Source organism: Pinus tabuliformis, chromosome X, assembly GCF_031772625.1.
Source record: "Pinus tabuliformis cultivar Carrire ecotype Pingquan chromosome X, CPIR1, whole genome shotgun sequence".
In the NCBI taxonomy this organism is placed as follows: Eukaryota; Viridiplantae; Streptophyta; class Pinopsida; order Pinales; family Pinaceae; genus Pinus; species Pinus tabuliformis.
This window is the reverse complement of record NC_142308.1, coordinates 394,059,766-394,082,000: the sequence shown is the minus strand read 5'-3', so window position 1 is coordinate 394,082,000 and position 22,235 is coordinate 394,059,766. Positions and strand designations below refer to the sequence as shown.

Below are 22,235 nucleotides of genomic sequence, written 5' to 3'. Positions count from 1 at the left end.
TCAATCCTCTTCTTGGAAAATTGTTTGGGGGCATGATGGAGCGTAGAATCAAAAGTTGGGCAGAAAAAGAGGGTAAAAGAGAAAAAGGACAGGTTGGTTTTAGACCAAGGTACTCTACAATTGATCATTGCATCACTCTTAGGCACTTCATCAAAAAAATATGGGACTTTTAGAGTGGGGAAGCCTTTTGCTACTTTGTTGACTTCAAAAAAGCGTTTGACATTATTCCTAGGGATAAGCTTTGGAGAAAAATTGAAGAGCTTGGAATCCCAAATGAATATAGAGTTGTTGTCCATAAACTTTATGAGAAAGTTAGTGCAAAAATCAGAACTAAAAAGGACTTTTCAGAATGCTTTGGTAGTGACATTGGGGTCAAGCAAGGGGAACCCCTTTTCCACACTATATTTGGTCTATATATTGATAAGCTCGAAGAATGGCAAAACAACACCAGTGGAGAGGGTATTCAACAAGCAGGTTATCTGGTGAAGCTACTTTTGTAAGTTGACAATCTTATCCTAATTGCAAAATATGTCCAAGGTCTGAGACAGCCTTTGAAGGCCTTAGAGCTCTTCTATCAAGAGTTTGTGATGCAAGTAAACACTAGCAAAACCAAAGTCATTATCTTCTCCTTGAAGCGGAAAAAGTAGCAAGTTAACTTTATATTTGAGGAAAAAGCCTTGGAGATAATGGAAGAGTACAAGCACCTAGGAATTGTTTTTCACAACGGACTCAGCTGGGAGACGTGCACAACCAAAAGGATCCAAGGGGGTTGGAGAGCCTTTCTCTTCTTCAGAACAGATACAAGAAAGCGGAATTATGGGATTGGAAAACCAAGAAAGCTCTTTTTGGAGTGTTGGTTACCCCAGTTGTCCTCTATGGATGTGAAGTTCAAGGCAACAACATGTCAAATTACAAGCGGAGACAGCTAGAAAGAATTCAAAAGCACTTAATCAATAGTAACCTCAAAGTCAAATCAACGGTCCCATATGAGATCCTACTAGCTAAGGTTGGAATGTTCCCAATGGAGGCTTCAGCGATCATTCGTTTGTTAAGTTATTTAAAAAAGGTGGAAAGCATGGATGCACATCGTTGGCACAAGATGATTGTTGTAGAGGAGATAAAGCGTAGGAAGAAAACTTGGAGGAAGAAAAATGACAAGTGTATGACCAAATGGGGAATTAATTGGAAAAAAATTGCTAATTCCAAATCGGAGATAAAAAAATTGGGTGCTTGAAATCTTCAGGACTACCATGCGAGAAAAACAGGTTGCAAAAAAAAAAGTGTTATATGTCAAAAACTTCAGCCCATCTCAATCACATGATGAAAAGACTTATTTGAGTGTCGCTATCAAGGAAAAGGATAAAATTTTAAAAGCACAGCTAAGGGCCGTATCTTACCATCTTAGGTGTGAAATAGGTGTTGAAATTTATAAGCCTGACACGTTAGAAATCCCTACTGCCTTATCTGGTTTATTTCACCTACTTGTTTATTCCTTAACAAGTTATTTATACATATAAATACTGAAAATAAACACAAATGCAACCTTAACTCATATATAGATCAGCAACTAAAATACTAGACAAACACACAAAGGACACCGTTATTTTTGGACAATCGATCCCGGAAAAACCGGTGCAGCAATTCTAAGGATTTTATTATTATGCAGATTTCTTGAGTACAACTAGGGTGCCAAACTGGCTCACCCAACAGAGATTTTTACACAGCAGTAATACCTCTTCTCGGAGACAGATATTTAGCAAGTATGCCCCACGAAAATCCTTCCGACACTTCTCCAAGGCTCTGCGTCAGCGCTGCTAGCCTCAGCGTAGCTCTAGAACCCTCTGCGTCAGCCTCCTGCTTCTCTGGCCTTCTGCGTCACCCACGTAGGCCCCTCAGCCTCTGTGCAGTCTCTAGCTGCCTCTGCGTGGCTCCTACTGCCTCTACGTAGCTCTGGCTGCCTCTGCGTCAGCATCTCTAGTCATTGCGCTAACCCTCAGGCACTATCTCTACCTCTCTGTTATGTACTCACTGCCCCTCGCTGCAACAGATCACTTGTTCGAATTTTCTCAGCAAACCTCCCTCCAGAAAATCGAACTGACTGATCAATCTTGGTGTATCTCCAACTAACCCTCAAGCCTCCTCTTATACTTTTCCTGTTGAGTCTTCAACGGGCGGGATTAAGTCTCTAATCAACAACTAAGATTAGATTTCACTTGATCCATGTCATTTAGAACATCCTCACCCAGTTTCATATTAATCCCCATTAATATTTTAATTTTCCTAAGTTTAGACTTAGGAACCCCATTAAAAATATTAATTATTTTAATATCTCTCTAACCGAGTGGAAATTCCCCAAACCATTTCTGGGTCTTGGAGATCTCATGTGCTTTAGCCTCTCCACCAATTTTCATGGCTAGGGCACATCCGATGCTACCACAAATCAACACTCCCTCTTAGCGAGGAATGTGCTCTAGATGCTCTGCGCTGGCTCTCTGGCCCTCTGCATCACTCATGCAAGCCCTCTGGCCCTCTGCGCAATCACTCTAGCCCTCTGTGTGGATCCTACTGGCTCTGTGTAGCCTCCTCTGCCTCTGTGTTGGTCCTTCGGCACTATCTCTGCCTCTCCGTTATGCACTAACTGCCCCTCGCTGCAACTCAGATCACTTGTTCGATTTTTCTCAGCAAACCCCGCTCTAGAAAATCAAACTGACTGATCAACTTGGTGTATCTCCAACTGACCCTCAAGCCTCCTCTTAATCTTTTTCTGTAGAGTCTTCAACGGCTAAGATTAGATTTGGCTTGATCCATGTCAGTTAGAACCTTATCACCCAGTTTTATATTAATACCCATTAATATTTTTATTTTCCTAAGTTTAGACATAGGAACCCATTAAAAATATTAATTATTTTTATATCTCTCTAACCGGGTGGAATTTCCCCAAACCATTTATGGATCTTGGAGATCTCATGTGCTTTAGCCTCTCCACCAATTTTCATGGCTAGAGCACATCCGATGCTACCCCAAATCAACACTCTCTGCCTCTTTGCCCAATATTCCTGAACTATCTTTGCTCCTCTACTGCATAATGATCACTCAGTTCGAATTCTCAGCGTCCTAGCCCCAAAAATCAAACTCTAGATCAATTCGTTCTCTCTGTGTATATTTCTAAATGAACCACAAGCCTCCTCCTTATACCTTCTCGTTGAGACTTCAATGGCTAAGATTAAGTCTCTAATAACCGGCTAAGATTAAAACTTGACTTGATCCGCCTTCTAGATCATTCTCACCCATATTTCAATTAATACCCGTTAATACTTTAATTTTCCTAAGTTTAGACTTAGGAACCCCATTAAAAATATTAATTATTTTAATAAAATACAATCCGGGTGGAATTTCACAAAACGGTTTATGGGTTCTTTAGAACTCATGTGCCTTAGCCTCTCCACCAATTTTCATGGCTAGAGCACATCCGATGCTACCAAAAACTAACACTCCCTCTTAGCGAAGAATGTTCTCTAGCAACAATGTCCAACTGCATGTTGCTCTATCTCTGAAGCATCTCCTTTCCGCATTGTCGCTGCCACCAACATTGCGTTGTTGCTGCTGTTGTACTGTTGCCCATGACACTGCCACTGCCACTGTTGCATCTGTACTAGAACTCCCTCTCGAATGCTACATCTGATATGCTACTAGCACTGCCACTGTTAACATTGCATTCGTATTGCAACTCAGTTGCTAAGAGAAGCAACTAAAAAATGCCCAAAATTACTGAACTAACAGTGTTCAGCATAATACCATGAATGTTGGAATCTGACTGCTACTAGTCTCTGACCCTCTGAATCTTCTGCATTGCTGCTGACTTTTGCACTGTGCTATCTGCACTGCTTCCAACCTTGCTCTGCGCTGATCAGTCTCTGGTCTCAGGCTACTGCGTCTATCTCTCCAATCAATCCACTGCATCATCTGACACTAAGTTCAACTTTCTACTGCTGAATCTCGCGCTCTCGTAGCAATGAATTGATCCAAGAGGTGGACTCCTCAAGGATCTTGCCCACATGTAGTCCTCCCAACTACAGCTCAATATCGCCCCATTTTCCCACCTGGAGATGCGTGGGCACTCATGGCAAACTCATCTTCGTCGATTTTTGCTAGAGTTGCCTTAGGATCATGTTTCTCATCCTTATTCTTTTGCTTCAAACGACACTAGGATGCAAAGTGGCCCATCTCGCCACATCTGAAACATTTCACCTTCGAAATGTTCTTTCACTTCTACTTCTATTTTCCCTTTGACGCTAGAGCTGCGCTCTCCTCCTCCTCCTTGGTCTTCGTGCCACTCTCACTACTGCCATTGAGGTTGACCTTAACCAGGTCCATCCTTAATTCTTCCTGTTGAAGAGCTACCCACATCTTCTCCCATGAAGGTAGTCTTTCCCTACCCAATATACTTTGGACAAAGACTTGCCATTCATCCGAGACTCCATTTAGGGTCGTCCTTACCATCGCAGTAGACTGAGTAGACCCCACTGCAGCAAGTTGGTCTCTTGTGTCTTGAAGACGTTGAAGATAGGAATTAACCGCTTCTCCCTTCTACATCAATGTCCACAGCAACTTTTGTTCTAAGTACATCTTCTGTTGTTCGGAAGAGCCTTCATACAGTGAAGACAAAGCTTCCCAAATCTCTCGGGCTATATCTTTGCCTTGCAGGTGTGAGACCACATGATCTCGAACTCCATCGAGTATGAACCTCTTCGCCTTCCCCTGCTTGGCCTTATACTTCTTCTAATCATTGTCAACAGGAACAGCCACAACACTCTTGATGTGACCTTCGAGATCGTACTCCTCCAGAACAGCTAAGATTATGCTCTTCCATATGACATAGTTGGAAGCTCCTTCCAACCTGTCCTGATCTCTGAGCCCATGTGATGCCATCTCACCCAAATTGTCGAACTGACTCCTCTAGTCACTGCTAAGCACTAGTCAATTGCCCAGCAAGTGAGAAATTCGAACTTTTTGGCAAAAAAAAAGTTCTTTGAGGAAAAAATTCCCCTTTTATGTGTCTTTGCTCTTTTCCGACAGAGTTCTGCCCCAACAGAAATTGTGCCCTTCCAGCACTGCGCTGAGGCTCTGCGTCACTCCCTCTGCCTCTGCAAGCTCACGAACCAGAAATCGTACCTCTCTGTCAACTCTCTTAGACAAAGATTTCCTCAGAATCTCTGCTTCCCGGCAAGGACTACGCAATCCCTTCAAAGGGATTTGAATTGCTACCAAATGTCGCTTATTGGCCTCTCTAGTCAGCATTGGATCTGCTCTTCCTGTTTTAAAATCAATCCTCTGACACAATGTGAAAACTCCTACTCCAAGGAACCCCTACTGCAGCAAAACTGAATTTACTTCTCCTACTTGATTTTAATATACATTATCAAGTTATTTTCTAAAAAATACTGAAAAAATAAATTACTTCTGCAACCTACACCAATTTAATTTGATTCCATGAAACAAGAAACTGAGCAAAGAACAAGATACATAGGACATAGTTATTTTTGGACAAAATAGTCCCCAGAAAAACCCAATGCGGGGAAACGGGTGCAGCAGCTCTGAAGATTTTCCATTATTAAGCAATAATTCTGAATACAATGTTGGATGCCCTCCCAGCAATCCAATGACAAAGAAAATATAATGGCGGAAAACTGAATGAGTTTACCTCACTTCACCCGGTAGATTCCGGCAGCAGAACTGGCTTACCCCGGCTATCTCTGCGTTGGCCCATGCATTGGCCCTGCATCAGCCTTATAGGGTCTGTGTCAGTTTCTGCGCTATCTCTTCTACCTCTGGAACTTCTGTGTCAACCTCTCCCAGCTGTTCTGGCAGCTCCCCGGCGGTTTCAGATTTCTACATGAGGCCAGCCTCACTTCTGCACTGGCCCTTCTGGCTCTGCGTTAGGCCTGTGTGGGCCCAGATTGTCCCAGCACCGGTCCTTCTAGCTGTTGCACTGCCTCCGCTAGTGTCTCTCCACCTCTCTGTCCAGTATTCCCGAACTATCCTTGCCTCTCTACTGCAGAATGATTACTTAGTTCGAATTCTCAGCTTCCTAACCCCAGAAATCGAACTCCAGATCAATTCGTTCTCTCCGTGTATATTTCTAAATGAACCCCAAGCCTCATGCTTACACTTTTCTTGTTTAGACTTCAACGGCCAAGATTAAGTCTCTAATCAACGGCTAAGATTAAAACTTGACTTGATCCACCTTCTAGATCATTCTCACCTATATTTTGATTAATACTTTAATTTTCCTAAGTTTAGACTTAGGAACCCCATTAAAAATATTAATTATTTTAATAGAATACAATTCGGGTGGAATTTCACCAAACGGTTTCTGGGTTCTTTACAACTCATGTGCCTTAGCCTCTACGCCAATTTTCATGGCTAGAGCACATCCAATGCTACCAAAACTAACATTACATAGACTCATATAAACATGACATTACATAAACATATAACCAGATATCCCTCACGATGAAGGATATTCACAATAATGACATTTTTTGATGATGAGTCATTGTGAGTAGAAGTCGGTAGCAAAATAAACTATATATATATATATATATATATATATATATATATATATATTGATGATTAGTCTTTGTGACTATAAGTCGGTAGCAAAATAAACTATATATATATATACTAGAATAAAATCCAGGTATAATGTAGATTAAATCTGGTCTCACCAATTTCTATCTCAAAAAACTGAATTGTTCATGTTCAGTTATGGAAAATTACATCCTCTGTATAGTTAACCTACAAATGTTGAAAGCCAAAACCAAGTTTCCACACTGCAAAACAGTTTTGGTTATAAGAGTAATCCTGTTAATAACCTAACAGCCTAAACTTCTAAATATAGATAAATGTTGATGGTCAATTTCATATATCAATGCAAAAGAAAACTAATTATTTGCTAAAATCTGACCTGGAACTAGCTGTGCGCTGTTCAACAATGCCTTTCCTGCGGCCACGTCGCCAGAAACTATTTGCAATATCTGGCTCACTTCGGGATGGACTGTAATCATCCAACAAAACTTGCTAAAAGGTATATTCACTAAAAATGAATGTCTCATATTTGACATTGATTTCAAAAAAAATATAGAGCTCAGCATAGGACTCTGGATGGCTGTGTAATCTGTGGCTTCATTCATACAAGAATAGAATCATGCTAAATAATGTCAGATCACATAAATATAAACACCAATATATATTACATATGGAAGGAGTCTGTGTGGGAAGGAGAGAGGAGACAGGCATTATCACCTTAATTTCCCCTCAATGCGTGCAGCTGGCCTTAGCTTTATGTTTGGCAATGATGGACCTGCTTGTGTAGAAATATTCTCCCCTTTCCTAAAGTATAAATATCGTGGGCTATGTTCTTCTTGCTCTGGGCTGTGTGTGCCACACATTTCAGAAACAAACACACAGGTAAGTGTATACAGAGATGGAAAGATAAACCACATGTGCAGATTAATGTGTCTTGCCCTTTGCCAACAAAAGGTGATGAGAGCACAAAGACCCATTCTCATATCCACAATAGACATATATACAAGACCTAAGGCATCCATCATTGGAAAAAATATTTGCAATGCTCAAAAAGGCAAAGAAAGGAAGTCGATTTGAAATCAAAGCAGATGATCCTCATTATTACACACCAGATTTCAAGGCATGGATTCTGACACAATTTGATAGGAAATGACCCTCTAGATAGGAGTTAAAAAAATCTGTCAGTTTAGATGCTAGGAACTTGGGAACTCCATAGGTATAACCAATATTGTGAACATCGGCATCGGGATAAAATCGGCAAGGGTCTGGAAAACCAAAAAATCGGGAAAATCGGGCAAAAATAGGTAAAAATCGGCAAACATCAGCAAAATTAGGATACCATAAAAATATCTTTAAAAATCGGCAAACATCAGCTAGGCCAAAAAATCGTGATTTTGAGATAAAATCGGGATGTTATCGAGATGTTCGCAACACTGAGTATAACACAACCATTTTCATAAGATGATACATTTACAAGTCTTATGTAGTGTAATTCAGAGCCCAATAATGACATGTTACTGTGAACTTGACACTAACCTGACCACCAAAATTTCAAACAGGAAATGCATATAAGAGCATGGAATAAACTATTGAGAAATGGACAGGGAAAACAGCAAAGAATTACCTTTCGCTGCCCATTTTATCTGAAAATCCAAACATTGGACTATTTGGCTCTAGAGGAGAGTCGCACGAATCATTCTCAGCAGAATCACTTTCCCCAGTCAAAGAAACATGGTACATGATAAGAGCTTTCATTGAGAAGGGTATTAACTGGCCAGGGGACCGCATGACATCAACTAACAGCTCCGTGGAATTTAATCCAACTACCAGTGACATGTGTTTGTAAGCATCTGCATATGCAATTCCCCTATCATACAGTTGTAGGCCCTGAGTATACAGCATTCTCAACAGTCAATAAAATGAGATCAGTTAAACAGTTTTATCTCTAATACAGCTAATCAGATGTCTTCAACTTAATGATGGACTCATTCAAATAGAGGATCATCTCATAATACAAGATTAAGCCCTCCATGAATTTCCTCAAATTAGTCATTTCTAATCACTTTCATTAAAAATAAATGCGGGCATTCGTAAAAATAAAGTCACTTGATAACACATCTAAAAGTATGTTCCCATCCCCCCACTTCAAAAAAATAAGATGCCTACCAGTGACAATTTTATGGCAATTACATTAACTCACCGAAATAAACCAAACTCACCATGCAAAAATTACTTACCACTAGAAGTTTACTTCTGAGTCCCACAGCATCTGCAAGGACTTTGAATAAAATTGCCCGTGGGCGGCATAACCCATTTTTAATCTGCCCTAAGAGCTGCAGTCCCTGGTTATCTGCCAAGGATGTCTCTTCAGCTGAATTCTTAGCAGGCATTGCATCACAAAGAGGTCCCCCATAAAACTCACAAACCTGTATTTTATAAACTTGAATCTCAGATTTACTTAAGCAAAAAATACTATTCGACAAACAGTGCTAGGTCAGATATATAAAAAGGTCTTTCTATCAGCCTTTACTTGGAAAGTAGTCATTCTAACGTATCATAAAATATGTAATTTTAAGTTTTCAGGATTTACAAAGGGCATTGCAGACAGGTAATCACATAAAACATTCACTATTCTAAAATGTACTTTTTTCAGAGCATCTTAAAAGATATGATCAACATATATTCGTTTCCAGAAGGTTTTCAAAAGCATGTTATATCATATTCTCAAGTAGTTTAACTTTGTCCAAACCTATACTTGCAAAATATCTAAACTTAGAGCATACATCAGGAGTATAGTGCTTAGCTTGTACATAAATAGTCAGAACATGAGCTCTTTGCTTTCCTGAGGTAGGAGACTGTTTATGCCAACCTATATTTCATCACGGGAAACTTGTTTTGTGAGACAAACAACAAGCAACGTCCTACCTCCAACGGTCAGCGTCCAAGGTGTTGGAGGTGGAGCAGTGTCTCTAACCACATACCAACTCATCATCAAGCCCAACACTCATCATCCAGTGCACAACATCCAAGATACAGTGGAAGACCCTTCAAAGGGTGTGTCATCAACATCCAAGAAGTATGAGTGAAGCATCATCAATATCCTAAAAAGGACTATGGATCGTCATCAAGTGAAAACTCCAAAAGAATCAAGCAATATCTTCTAGCATGGAAACAGCAGTTATTGAAGCACAAAAAGTGGACCATATTCAATGTTAACAGCATATAAATATATATAACACAAGGTGTCATCTTCAAACATCTCACTAGCTTATGGCATTATACAAGTTTTCAGATATAGGTATCGGAGGATCATCAAATGCCCCTACCACATGCTCTCAACCCTAGGGGGAGGAACATTTCCTAGGCCAACCCTTCAATCAATAGCCGTAAGTGATATGTGACATGGTCTAGGGTATATTTCATGAGACATGTCATAGAATTATAAATGGGTTATGCAAGACCATCATCCATGTTTGCCTTTGGGGAGGGAGTGCTTGCATTACTTGAATAGCCCTTTCCTCGACACTGCTTTTTCCGCCCATAACATAGCCTTTTTCTATGCCTTGATTTGGCATGCTTAGCAAGCTTTCACTTCATTTGAGTCCCCTTTTAGTATGGGTAACTATCGCTCACAGGGATTGGGGTATTTCTTTAAGCCCCTTTTACTTTCATATGAATGCATGGGACTAGGGTGATGGCCTCAAATGAGTGTAGAGCTCAAGTTAACTTAGCTTTTAAGTTGTAAATCATCCCTGCCACATCAACCTCTGGGCAATTGCCAGCCCCTCTTCTCATAGGACGAGGCAAACAAGGAACCAATATGAACAACTAACAACAACAACACCAAAAGAAAGGACAATGGCTAAGGGAGAGATGGCAAGTGTTAAGTATGGAGGGTTGTCGACATGATACTCAATCAAGGCCTCCTATTTGTGACCCTCCTAGACAATGAAAGAAAATCCCCGAGGAATTTGCACCTTACTACAAGGAAGAGACCACCAACGTGAAATTAGGCAACAAGTATAATTTCCAAGCATCATGATCTAAATTGATTTCAACCCATGATCCTTACTTTGATGTCAAACATTGAATGTAAGCACTTTGTATCAAACAATGACTAATGTACCTCATGGTTGTTGACCAACTTTCATCGAGTGAGCATGTTGATCAAGTCAATGAGATGACCAATGAGTAGGTATGGGAAGTAGCTATGTGAGGATCATGTGAGACTGTTGGTTGGAAATCTGCATCTTGCAAGAGTGAAGTAGCAGATGTAGCCTTATTGCAGGATAAGCTTGCCTTTTGTGAACAACAAGATTTAAAGAACATGGTACAGTTTGAGTCACAATCTCTTTTGTCTATTTCTAACCAACCTAGTTCCCCAAGGCATGTCTTACACAATAACTTGGAAGATTGGGAAAGTCCTAGTTCTTAGCAAGATGAATCAAAGGTAACAGCTATGTCTCACCCCAGATGAGACATTGGGATCTTCTAAGAAGTTGATGTTGGACAAGCATGTCGAGGATGATGCCCCAACTTCAAAATCTATTGCTCTAGAAAAACATGAGGAAGGGGTGACTGAGGATGAAAATGATTTTGGTGAGGAAAAAGAGTATGTAGAAGAGGATCATTTGTATGCAGAAGGGAATGTAGTGTGTGAGAAAGGGAAGACAACCCAGAATAAAATCAAGAGTATGAGGATTTGATTCATTTGAATGAAGAAGAACCTCTAATTCATGATTTTGAAGAACAAGTTGAGCCAGATGGAAATGAGAATGAGTCACAGGGAAAAGATGATAGCATTGTGCATCAAACATTGCCCTTTGAGGGTGAGCTTTTAGTGATAGAACATGGTGAACATGAAGTCCATGAAAATGAGGCTTTGGAGACCTAGAGGGAGGGCTTCATCAATGAGGAAGAACGTTCAAATAAAGTACAACAATCCCTGATCCAGCAACCTATTGTTTCGCAAGCCTCCATGTTGACACCTAACTTGGCCTTAGTGGAGTTAGGCATGTCCAGCCTTGAAGAAACTCTTAAGATACATATAATGGTCGACTAGATGGAGGACAGTTGTATTAGACATGATTTATATACATATGATTTTTTGAGCTATGGAGCAAGATGTCCATATTTGACATTTTTGCAAATTCTCACTCAATATGAAGACGAAGATTGGAAAGCAAACTCTGGGGGGAACAATGCTTAGTGACGGAAAATGTTGATTTGAGGTAGCATCGGATGTACTCTAGCCACGAAAATTGGTGGAAAGGCTAAAGCACATGAGATCTCCAATACCCAGAAATGGTTTGGGCAGAATCTAACCAATTTGGGAGATATTAAAATAATTAATATTTTTAATGGAGTCTGTTGACCACTACTGGTCAACTACCCATGCAGTACATCCCCCTTTTTTTTCTTGGCAAAAAGGGGCAGCACCTGATCAGCATGTCCGTGCCATCCTGCCATCATCAGCAACTTGATCTTTTTGATTGTAAACCCAGTCTGCATGTAAATAATCTTAGCAGTCATGAGTCATGTATGTAATTTGCCTAGGTGGACCTAACTTTCTGATGATAATCTAAGTCCCGGAAGGTTTTTCGTCTCACCGATCCACGGATCGGCAGAGTTTTCATTCAAACCTGACCCCAAAGCCGGGATTGATTTTGTCATTAGAACTTTAGGAGAATCCTAGTGTGTTGATCTGCTAGATTATAGTTGTGTCGCAGAACTGGGTGATTTGTGAGGGTCTGTATTAAGTGAGTTTGTCCCCTTAAGATGTAAATTTGTAAAAGTCATCATGAAATGTGTCTTGAGGGTTGAAAATGTTTTAAATCCCCTCATGAGTCCTAAGTCCTAGGTCCTAGGTGATGTTTCCGAAGGCTTAGTTCGGTGATCCATAATAAAATGAATTAAAAAATGAATAAAAATAATAAAATAATAATAAAAAAAAAATATTAATTAAAAAATTGAGCAAAAAACCCTAACTAATAAAATAATAATTTTTTAAGTGAATGCATTTTTTAATAATAAATCGACGGATGAGATCAAGAGATGTCTTGATCCTCATCAACGGTCGAGATCATTTCTACATGGATCACTCGAACTAGCCGTTAGGATCATTTCCTTTATATAGGGTCTTAGGGGGTCATTTCAGATCATTCGATCTGTGAGTCTAAGACTGAAGAAGCTCTCTTGTAAATCTGTTTCTGGTTAATAAAAGAAGACTTTGGGGTCCATATCTTGCTGGTGTTACTCTCTTGAAATGCTGTGAGATTGTTTTAATTTTCTGCATATGTTATTTTCAGCGGTTAATAATAGCTTTTGTAGAGTATTGTGGGTACAGGTATCTTGCTCACTTGCTAGGGTTTGGGTGTTGTTAGGGTTTCTGAAGTAATGGCAGGTATCTCCATTACTGTTTGAGATCTAGCAGCATTTTTGCCCTCTTTATTGACGATTGTTTTGAGCTGTGCAGAATAACATTTTCTGAAGGAATTTTGTGGGCGTTCGGGGAAGTTCTCGGCTGAACCAGCCAACTCCCGCAAGCGTTTTTTGTTGAGCCCAGCTGGATTTGATCCTGGGTCTATCATTCGGTTTTATTTTTCTAATCTGCATGAGAAGATTTCTGAAGTTTTTTCACAGTGACAATCTGAAATTTCTTTTCTTTAAAATTTTCCTGTTCTTATTGTTAAATCTGGCTGTGAAGGGGCCAAATCTGTAAATTATTAGGCTGATCTAGGGTTTTAATATTTTTTTTGCTAAATGCAGTTTTCATTAGGGTTTTGTTTTCTTTTGTGATTGCAGGTATAGGGTTTTTGTCTCTGCAAGACCGCCATCAGATTTCATGCAAATAGAAATGTCCATGCGCGAGTATTCATCGAAGTTTTGACAGCAGTATTTCCGTAGACAAATTGATATTCATAAGTGTGTTGGGCTTTGTGGTCCTGGATCGTATGTGGATTTCAGCTGCAATAAACGGATCTAAAAAACGCTGTCGTCCAGGGTATCCGCAGACAGCTCCATAAAAAAAAAAAAAAAACAACAACAAACCAACTTTAAAAGCCGTTGTCTGAGCACTGGAAATTGCAAACGATTTTTCATCAGTCGGCGAAAAAATCATCCCGTCACCAAGCCGTCTCAAATCTGAGCAGCAAAAAAAAAAGACAAGAAAAAGATCGAAAGCCTGCATTACAAACGATCTTCGTCCGCCATCGAGAAGGTTTCGAGTTTCACTTCGATTTCTCTGATACGTGCGTGGGCATGACTGCGAGTTATCAACAGGCATCAGGGTTACGATTTTTCTTTTATCCGTCTGGCGTCTGCATCATCGTTCCATTCAAAGCGTGGTATCAAAATCGGCTTCAAATCTTTCCTCACGTGGCACCTGCAAACATAAAACGCAGATCTCATTCACGCCAGCTCAGGTTTTACGTATTTGTCCAGGTTTACTTCTTGGTCTGCGTATCATTTCCGTCGGCAGTCAGGTAAGTATAAACTCGTTCCGCTGCATTTCCCCGCCATCAACCTTAAGCTCTCCGTCGATTACGTCTGCACCAGGTGGTAAATTTTTTGCTCAGATTTGATATGCATTCGTGAGTTTCCTCTGCGCTCCGGAACAGGTAAATCCGAATTTTTGGTCTGTCATATAATGCGTACTGCGTACTTAATTTCTTTTTATTAGCGTAGATTTTTTTTAGTTTAGGGTTAGCAATAGGTTTAGGATTAGATTTCAATTTAGTTAAATTCGATTTCATATAGTTTCATGTTTTAAATATAGATTCCAAAAAAAAAAAAATCAAAAAAAAAAAAAAAAACGTGATGTTTTGATTTTGTTAAATTAGTTTTATGTTTTTATGTTTGGTTTTAGATTTAATTCTTTAGCTTTATTTTCATATTTTTTTATTTTAAAAAATCGAATTCGTTAGGACTTAGGCTTTGTTAGTTTGTAATTTAAATTTTTTGATTTTAATTTTAGTTTAGTTTAGAGTTTTGTTTCTTTTCTAGATTTTTTACATTTAACTTTAATTAGATTTTAAAATTTTGTTTTATTTTGGTTTTATAAAAAAAAAAAAAAAAAAGAGATTTATTTATAATGATTTTTTAGTTTTAGTTTTATGTTTAAAATAGTTTAGTTTTAGATAAATTTTAGATTTCATTTTTTTTAACTTTTTTTAATTAAAAAAAAAAAAAAAAAAAAAAAAAAAAAAAAAAAAAAAAAAAATATAAAAAATTTCGTGGATTCAGTGGTTTTCATGTTATATCTTTCATACTGAGATCTGATTTTTTTTTTAAGTCGAGATACGAATACGATGTCTGGTTAACAATTCATGATTCTCGTGGTGGTTTAAGGCTTTCATCTTTTTTTTTAAATTTTCAGTTGCTGGATATCGTTTTGGTCATTTTAAGAGATTTAGCTGATGATAGATGATTGTTGTTCATGGTCCATATTTTTATATCATTTAACAAGTAATCGTTTTAGCCACAATCTCTTAAGGCACTGGTCTGCTCAATTAATTAAAGCATTTTAGTGCTTATCTTGATCGTGTCTCGTGTCTCCCACCCAACTGTTTGGCAGTTGGTCTTCATCATCTCACAGGGACTACCCCCCTTAGCCGCGGGGACAGGCTTAAACGGAGGGATCGGGGATCAGAGTGACAGCCCCCGGTCTCAGCGTTGTCGTGTCAATCTGCGCGATAACATTTTTTGGTGCCGTTGCCGGGGACACTTTGTTCTCGGTGTTTCAAACGACAATCATTCATCTTCTCATCTTTCTCATCTCTCAGTTGGGCTGGCAGATTCAATATTTTGGCATCTTTTTATCACATATCAGCAGCGCCTCTTGGGTTTGTTTCCTGTTTGGGTGGCGACTCCACTTTCTCATTTTTCCCAGACAAGAAGCTTTCCTCATATTTGCTTGTGGTTACCTTTTGGATCCTAGAATCAGATTCATTGTTCAAGTGGCGACTCCACTATTTTCATCTCTTGATTTTCTTGAGCAGGTATCTAGTTCTATCATCCTTTTAATCCCTTATCATTCATCATGGATTATTCATTTAAGCCATGTCGTTTTACTGAACGTCTCCATGATTTTCCGGAAGATGCCATTCCTAAGTTACCTATTTTCTCGGATGGTGATCCAATCGTTGTTAGAAGGCATATAGTCTTGTTTACTCGCATCATGACCATATACTGTAGATCCCCTCAGTTTAATCATGAAGATATCAAAATGCGTCTATTTGTCCTTTCTTTAAAAGATGATGCTTTGAATTGGCTTAACAATTTTCCAAAGGAATCTTTCACTTCTTTAGAAGACATTGTCAATGCTTTTAAAAATAGATATGGTTATCCAAACCGCTTGCCTTCTGCCTCTAAAATTGTGCAACAGAATGAAAGTAATTTGATAAGAGGTCCAGCTGAAAGATCCCAAGACGATTCATCATGTCAGAATGTGTCATCCACCAGAAATATTGCAGATCCAGTTCATGATAGTAAAAAATCAGGGACAAATGACAATGAAAAAGAAGAGCAAAAGCAAATTATACGAGACCTAATGATGCTGGTGAGAAATATGGAAATCAATCAGACTAATTATGTCAATGATGTGAAAACTTTATGCACCCATCTGGAAAAACGTAATAGGGAGATTGAGGTCACGCAAAATCAGCATGCTAAGGAAATTGAGGCCATAAAAACTAAATGTGAAATAGAAATTAGAAGCATACAAAGCAAGATGTCAGTCTTAGAGGAGAATATGGTGACCATGAAAACTAATCATAATAGGGAAATTGACTCTATGCAAAATAAATTATTCACTATGGATGAGGAAATGACTATCATGACATTCCATCATAATAATCAGTTGGCTGACATACAAGCGAATCACAGAGAAGAAATAAATTCCATACAGCATTGCTTGATGAACATAAAGGAAGGAAATGTTAAAGTAATAAAAAATATGCAAGAACACCATGCCAGACAGATTAGTGCTATAAAGGTTGAACACTCTAATCAGATAGATGCATATAAAATACAAATTCAAAGGTTTCAGCAATTGGAAAATGAGAGAAACGAGGTGACATCAATAGATCAGGAGCCTTCTCATTTGTTGCAACAAGCTCCATCTTATTATGAGGAGGTCATTGGTTCAATTGAAAGATGGTTGATTGAAGGTGATCCAGAGAAGCTTAAAAACGATAAAAATCAGATGCAAGACACAAAAAGACTTAGCATGCATATCTTACACACTTCATCTGATAGTTTTGAAACAGAAAGTACCAGATCATCAGTAATTCAACCTGCCAGAAAGAAAAAGCGTAAGAGAAAGAAGATGAGACGAAGATTTGATACATCAGACGGCCGTGAGCAGCTTGATTTTCGGATAAGAAAAAGTCCTACCATATGCAAAATTGGACATGGCACATCCGACAAGCAGCCCACAGATTTGCCTGAAAGCAGGCAAATGCTCAGTATGCACTACATTGAACACATCTGATGCCGTAGGGCATCCTTTTGTAGCGTATTTCTAACCCTACTCCTTGTTTTTCCGCATTTTCATTTCTGTTTTAGATAGTTAATAAATGAAGAGTTTTTTCTTTTCTGGTGCTTAATGTATATGCTGATTTTTGGATGGACGCTACTTATTTTTGTGTTGTATGGATGCAGATTCTGGATTCTCACATTCCTGCAAGCAGCAACGTGTCCCCAAGTAGAGCCAGATGTTGACCACTACTGGTCAACTACCCATGCAGTACATCCCCCCTTTTTTTCTTGGCAAAAAGGGGCAGCACCTGATCAGCATGTCCGTGCCATCCTGCCATCATCAGCAACTTGATCTTTTTGATTGTAAACCCAGTCTGCATGTAAATAATCTTAGCAGTCATGAGTCATGTATGTAATTTGCCTAGGTGGACCTAACTTTCTAATGATAATCTACGTCCCGGAAGGTTTTTCGTCTCACCGATCCACGAATCGGCAGAGTTTTCCTTCAAACCTGACCCCAAAGCCGGGATTGATTTTGTCATTAGAACTTTAGAGAATCCTAGTGTGTTGATCTGCTAGATTATAGTTGTGTCGCAGAACTGGGTGATTTGTGAGGGTCTGTATTAAGTGAGTTTGTCCCCTTAAGATGTAAATTTGTAAAAGTCATCATGAAATGTGTCTTGAGGGTTGAAAATGTTTTAAATCCCCTCATGAGTCCTAAGTCCTAGGTCCTAGGTGATGTTTCCGAAGGCTTAGTTTGGTGATCCATAATAAAATGAATTAAAAAATGAATAAAAATAATAAAATAATAATAAAAAAAAAATATTAATTAAAAACTTGAGCAAAAAACCCTAACTAATAAAATAATAATTTTTTAAGTGAATGCATTTTTTAATAATAAATCGACGGATGAGATCAAGAGATGTCTTGATCCTCATCAACGGTCGAGATCATTTCTACATGGATCACTCGAACTAGCCGTTAGGATCATTTCCTTTATATAGGGTCTTAGGGGGTCATTTCAGATCATTCGATCTGTGAGTCTAAGACTGAAGAAGCTCTCTTGTAAATCTGTTTCTGGTTAATAAAAGAAGACTTTGGGGTCCATATCTTGCTGGTGTTACTCTCTTGAAATGCTGTGAGATTGTTTTAATTTTCTGCATATGTTATTTTCAGCGGTTAATAATAGCTTTTGTAGAGTATTGTGGGTACAGGTATCTTGCTCACTTGCTAGGGTTTGGGTGCTGTTAGGGTTTCTGAAGTAATGGCAGGTATCTCCATTACTGTTTGAGATCTAGCAGCATTTTTGCCCTCTTTATTGACGATTGTTTTGAGCTGTGCAGAATAACATTTTCTGAAGGAATTTTGTGGGCGTTCGGGGAAGTTCTTGGCTGAACCAGCCAACTCCCGCAAGCGTTTTTTGTTGAGCCCAGCTGGATTTGATCCTGGGTCTATCATTCGGTTTTATTTTTCTAATCTGCATGAGAAGATTTCTGAAGTTTTTTCACAGTGACAATCTGAAATTTCTTTTCTTTAAAATTTTCCTGTTCTTATTGTTAAATCTGGCTGTGAAGGGGCCAAATCTGTAAATTATTAGGCTGATCTAGGGTTTTAATATTTTTTTTGCTAAATGCAGTTTTCATTAGGGTTTTGTTTTCTTTTGTGATTGCAGGTATAGGGTTTTTGTCTCTGCAAGACCGCCATCAAATTTCATGCAAATAGAAATTTCCATGCGCGAGTATTCATCGAAGTTTTGACAGCAGTATTTCCGTAGACAAATTGATATTCATAAGTGTGTTGGGCTTTGTGGTCCTGGATCGTATGTGGATTTCAGCTGCAATAAACGGATCTAAAAAAACGCTGCCGTCCAGGGTATCCGCAGACAGCTCCATAAAAAAAAAACAACAAACCAACTTTAAAAGCCGCTGTCTGAGCACTGGAAATTGCAAACGATTTTTCATCAGCCGGCGAAAAAATCATCCCGTCACCAAGCCGTCTCAAATCTGAGCAGCAAAAAAAAAAAGACAAGAAAAAGATCGAAAGCCTGCATTACAAACGATCTTCGTCCGCCATCGAGAAGGTTTCGAGTTTCACTTCGATTTCTCTGATACGTGCGTGGGCATGACTGCGAGTTATCAACAGGCATCAGGGTTACGATTTTTCTTTTATCCGTCTGGCGTCTGCATCATCGTTCCATTCAAAGCGTGGTATCAAAATCGGCTTCAAATCTTTCCTCACGTGGCACCTGCAAACATAAAACGCAGATCTCATTCACGCCAGCTCAGGTTTTACGTATCTGTCCAGGTTTACTTCTTGGTCTGCGTATCATTTCCGTCGGCAGTCAGGTAAGTATAAACTCGTTCCGCTGCATTTCCCCGCCATCAACCTTAAGCTCTCCGTCGATTACGTCTGCACCAGGTGGTAAATTTTTTGCTCAGATTTGATATGCATTCGTGAGTTTCCTCTACGCTCCGGAACAGGTAAATCCGAATTTCTGGTCTGTCATATAATGCGTACTGCGTACTTAATTTCTTTTTATTAGCGTAGATTTTTTTTAGTTTAGGGTTAGCAATAGGTTTAGGATTAGATTTCAATTTAGTTAAATTCGATTTCATATAGTTTCATGTTTTAAATATAGATTCCAAAAAAAAAAAAAAATCAAAAAAAAAAAAAACGTGATGTTTTGATTTTGTTAAATTAGTTTTATGTTTTTATGTTTGGTTTTAGATTTAATTCTTTAGCTTTATTTTCATATTTTTTAATTTTAAAAAATCGAATTTCGTTAGGACTTAGGCTTTGTTAGTTTGTAATTTAAATTTTTTGATTTTAATTTTAGTTTAGTTTAGAGTTTTGTTTCTTTTCTAGATTTTTTACATTTAACTTTAATTAGATTTTAAAATTTTGTTTTATTTTGGTTTTATAAAAAAAATAAAAAAAAGAGATTTATTTATAATGATTTTTTAGTTTTAGTTTTATGTTTAAAATAGTTTAGTTTTAGATAAATTTTAGATTTCATTTTTTTTAACTTTTTTTAATTTAAGAAATAAGAAAAAAAATAAAAAATAAAATAAAATAAAAAAAAAAAAAAAAAATCGAAAAAAATAAAAATTTCGTGGATTCAGTGGTTTTCATGTTATATCTTTCATACTGAGATCTGATTTTTTTTTTAAGTCGAGATACGAATACGATGTCTGGTTAACAATTCATGATTCTCGTGGTGGTTTAAGGCTTTCATCTTTTTTTTTTAATTTTCAGTTGTTGGATATCGTTTTGGTCATTTTAAGAGATTTAGCTGATGATAGATGATTGTTGTTCATGGTCCATATTTTTATATCATTTAACAAGTAATCGTTTTAGCCACAATCTCTTAAGGCACTGGTCTGCTCAATTAATTAAATCATTTTAGTGCTTATCTTGATCATGTCTCGTGTCTCCCACCCAACTGTTTGGCAGTTGGTCTTCATCATCTCACAGGGACTACCCCCCTTAGCCGCGGGGACAGACTTAAACGGAGGGATCGGGGATCAGAGTGACAGCCCCCGGTCTGAGCGTTGACGTGTCAATCTGCGCGATAACAGAGTCCATAAGTCTAAACTTAGAGAAAATAAAATATTAATGTGAATTAATATAAAACTTTGTTAGAATGGTCCAAAAGTCATGGATCAAGCCAGATCTAATCTTAGTTGTTGATTAGGGACTTAATCTCGGTCGTTGAATTGTCAACGAGAAAAGTATAAGAGGAGGCTTGAGGGTCACTTGGAGAACACACCGAGTTGATCAAGAATTCGATTTTCTGGGGCAAGGCTTGCTGAGGAAATCGAAGGAGTGATCAGAGTTGCAGCTGAGGGGCAATGAATACAGAAGCAGAGAGGCAGAAAGGGTACCAGGAGCATCAGCGCAGAAGCCGAGAGAGAACCAGCGTGGCTGACGCAAAGGCTCCAGAGGATGACGCAAGGCTAGTTGGGGTGACGTTGGGCCAGAGAGGCTGACGCAATCCTTAGAGGCTGATGCTGGGAAATTTCAAGGTGCATATTGGAGCTAAGAGCTTTGTGATTGTACATCGGGGGTTTTTAGCCGGAATATCAGTCTTCGACTGAGAGGTACTACTGCCAAGAGCATTCTTTGTTGGGTGAGCCATTTCTAGCACCCAGATTGTATTCTGAAACTACTTAATAATAAAACCCTCAGATAGCTGCACCGGTTTTCCCGCATTGGGTTTTTCCAGGGACATTAGTCCAAAAATAACAGTGTCACTTGTGTGCTTGTTTTTCCTTCAGTTGATGATTTGTATGTGTTGAGCATGTACTTGTATTTATTTTCAGCATTTACATGGTAAATAACTTGTTAATTAACAGAACAAGTAGGAAGAAATAAATCAGAAAGTACATGAAGGATTTCTAACAAATAGACTTATAAATTCCAATAGAAAAAGAGGAACACATATCAAGAAGTGTTCAAAAGATGCAAACAGGGGAAGCAGTGTTTGCTATCGATGTCAAAGGAGGTGAGAATATAGACAAGGGGAGCAGTTCACAAGAAGTATCAAGAGAATGCAAACAAGGGAAGCAGCGAACAAAAGATGTCAAAATATTGACATTAATAACAAAGGGGGAGATTGTTGAAAATGCTTGTTATCAATGTCAAAGGTTGTCCAAATGAAGGAGAAAATTACATAGTCAAATAGCATATTTCAAGACCTTTCTGACAATATGTCGCAGCATGCCCTCTAACTCATCTTGGTTAAGGAGATGATTTTTTGAATGTATTCAGTTAAATATATTTAATTACCCTTCCTTTCCTCAAGTCGGTCCAGCCAGTGCGCAGGTCGGCCCGCAAAAAAGATGGCATCAAACACTCATATAAATATGTTGTAGCTCTGATACCAATTGTTGTAGCTCTGATCCAAAAATATATGAGAATAGAAATAAACCCAAGAATAACAAGATCAAATATAGATAAATGCTTCTTTATTATCAAAACCTTAAGGTAGGGCAACACCATACATTCACTCCTTAAGGAAGCGAAACACTCCACAAGCCATATGCCTATTCATACAATAATACTTCTCTTCATCTTCCTATCCTCCATGTGGAGTCTCTAGCCTCTATATAGGCCTCATACATACAATACCATGGGTCATTACCATGGTTCCCTCATACCATCAACTA

General features: G+C 38.5%; 1 protein-coding gene across 4 annotated transcripts in view; it reads right to left on the bottom strand.

Annotated features, from left to right (window-relative positions):
* LOC149140189 (serine/threonine-protein kinase EDR1-like) overlaps positions 1–22,235 on the bottom strand; it is a 499,775-nt gene that overhangs the window by 340,918 nt on the left and 136,622 nt on the right. For 2 of the 4 annotated variants that reach the window (XM_089447023.1, XM_089447022.1), the window contains exons 7-10: positions 8,826–9,014; positions 8,213–8,475; positions 7,306–7,434; positions 6,968–7,057 (exon numbers count right to left, since the gene is read on the bottom strand). In XM_089447023.1, coding sequence (XP_089303149.1) covers positions 6,968–7,057; positions 7,306–7,434; positions 8,213–8,475; positions 8,826–9,014 — 671 coding nt within the window. The remainder of the gene's footprint in view (positions 1–6,967; positions 7,058–7,305; positions 7,435–8,212; positions 8,476–8,825; positions 9,015–22,235) is intronic. The other 2 variants (XM_089447024.1, XM_089447025.1) reach the window with 2 other exon arrangements.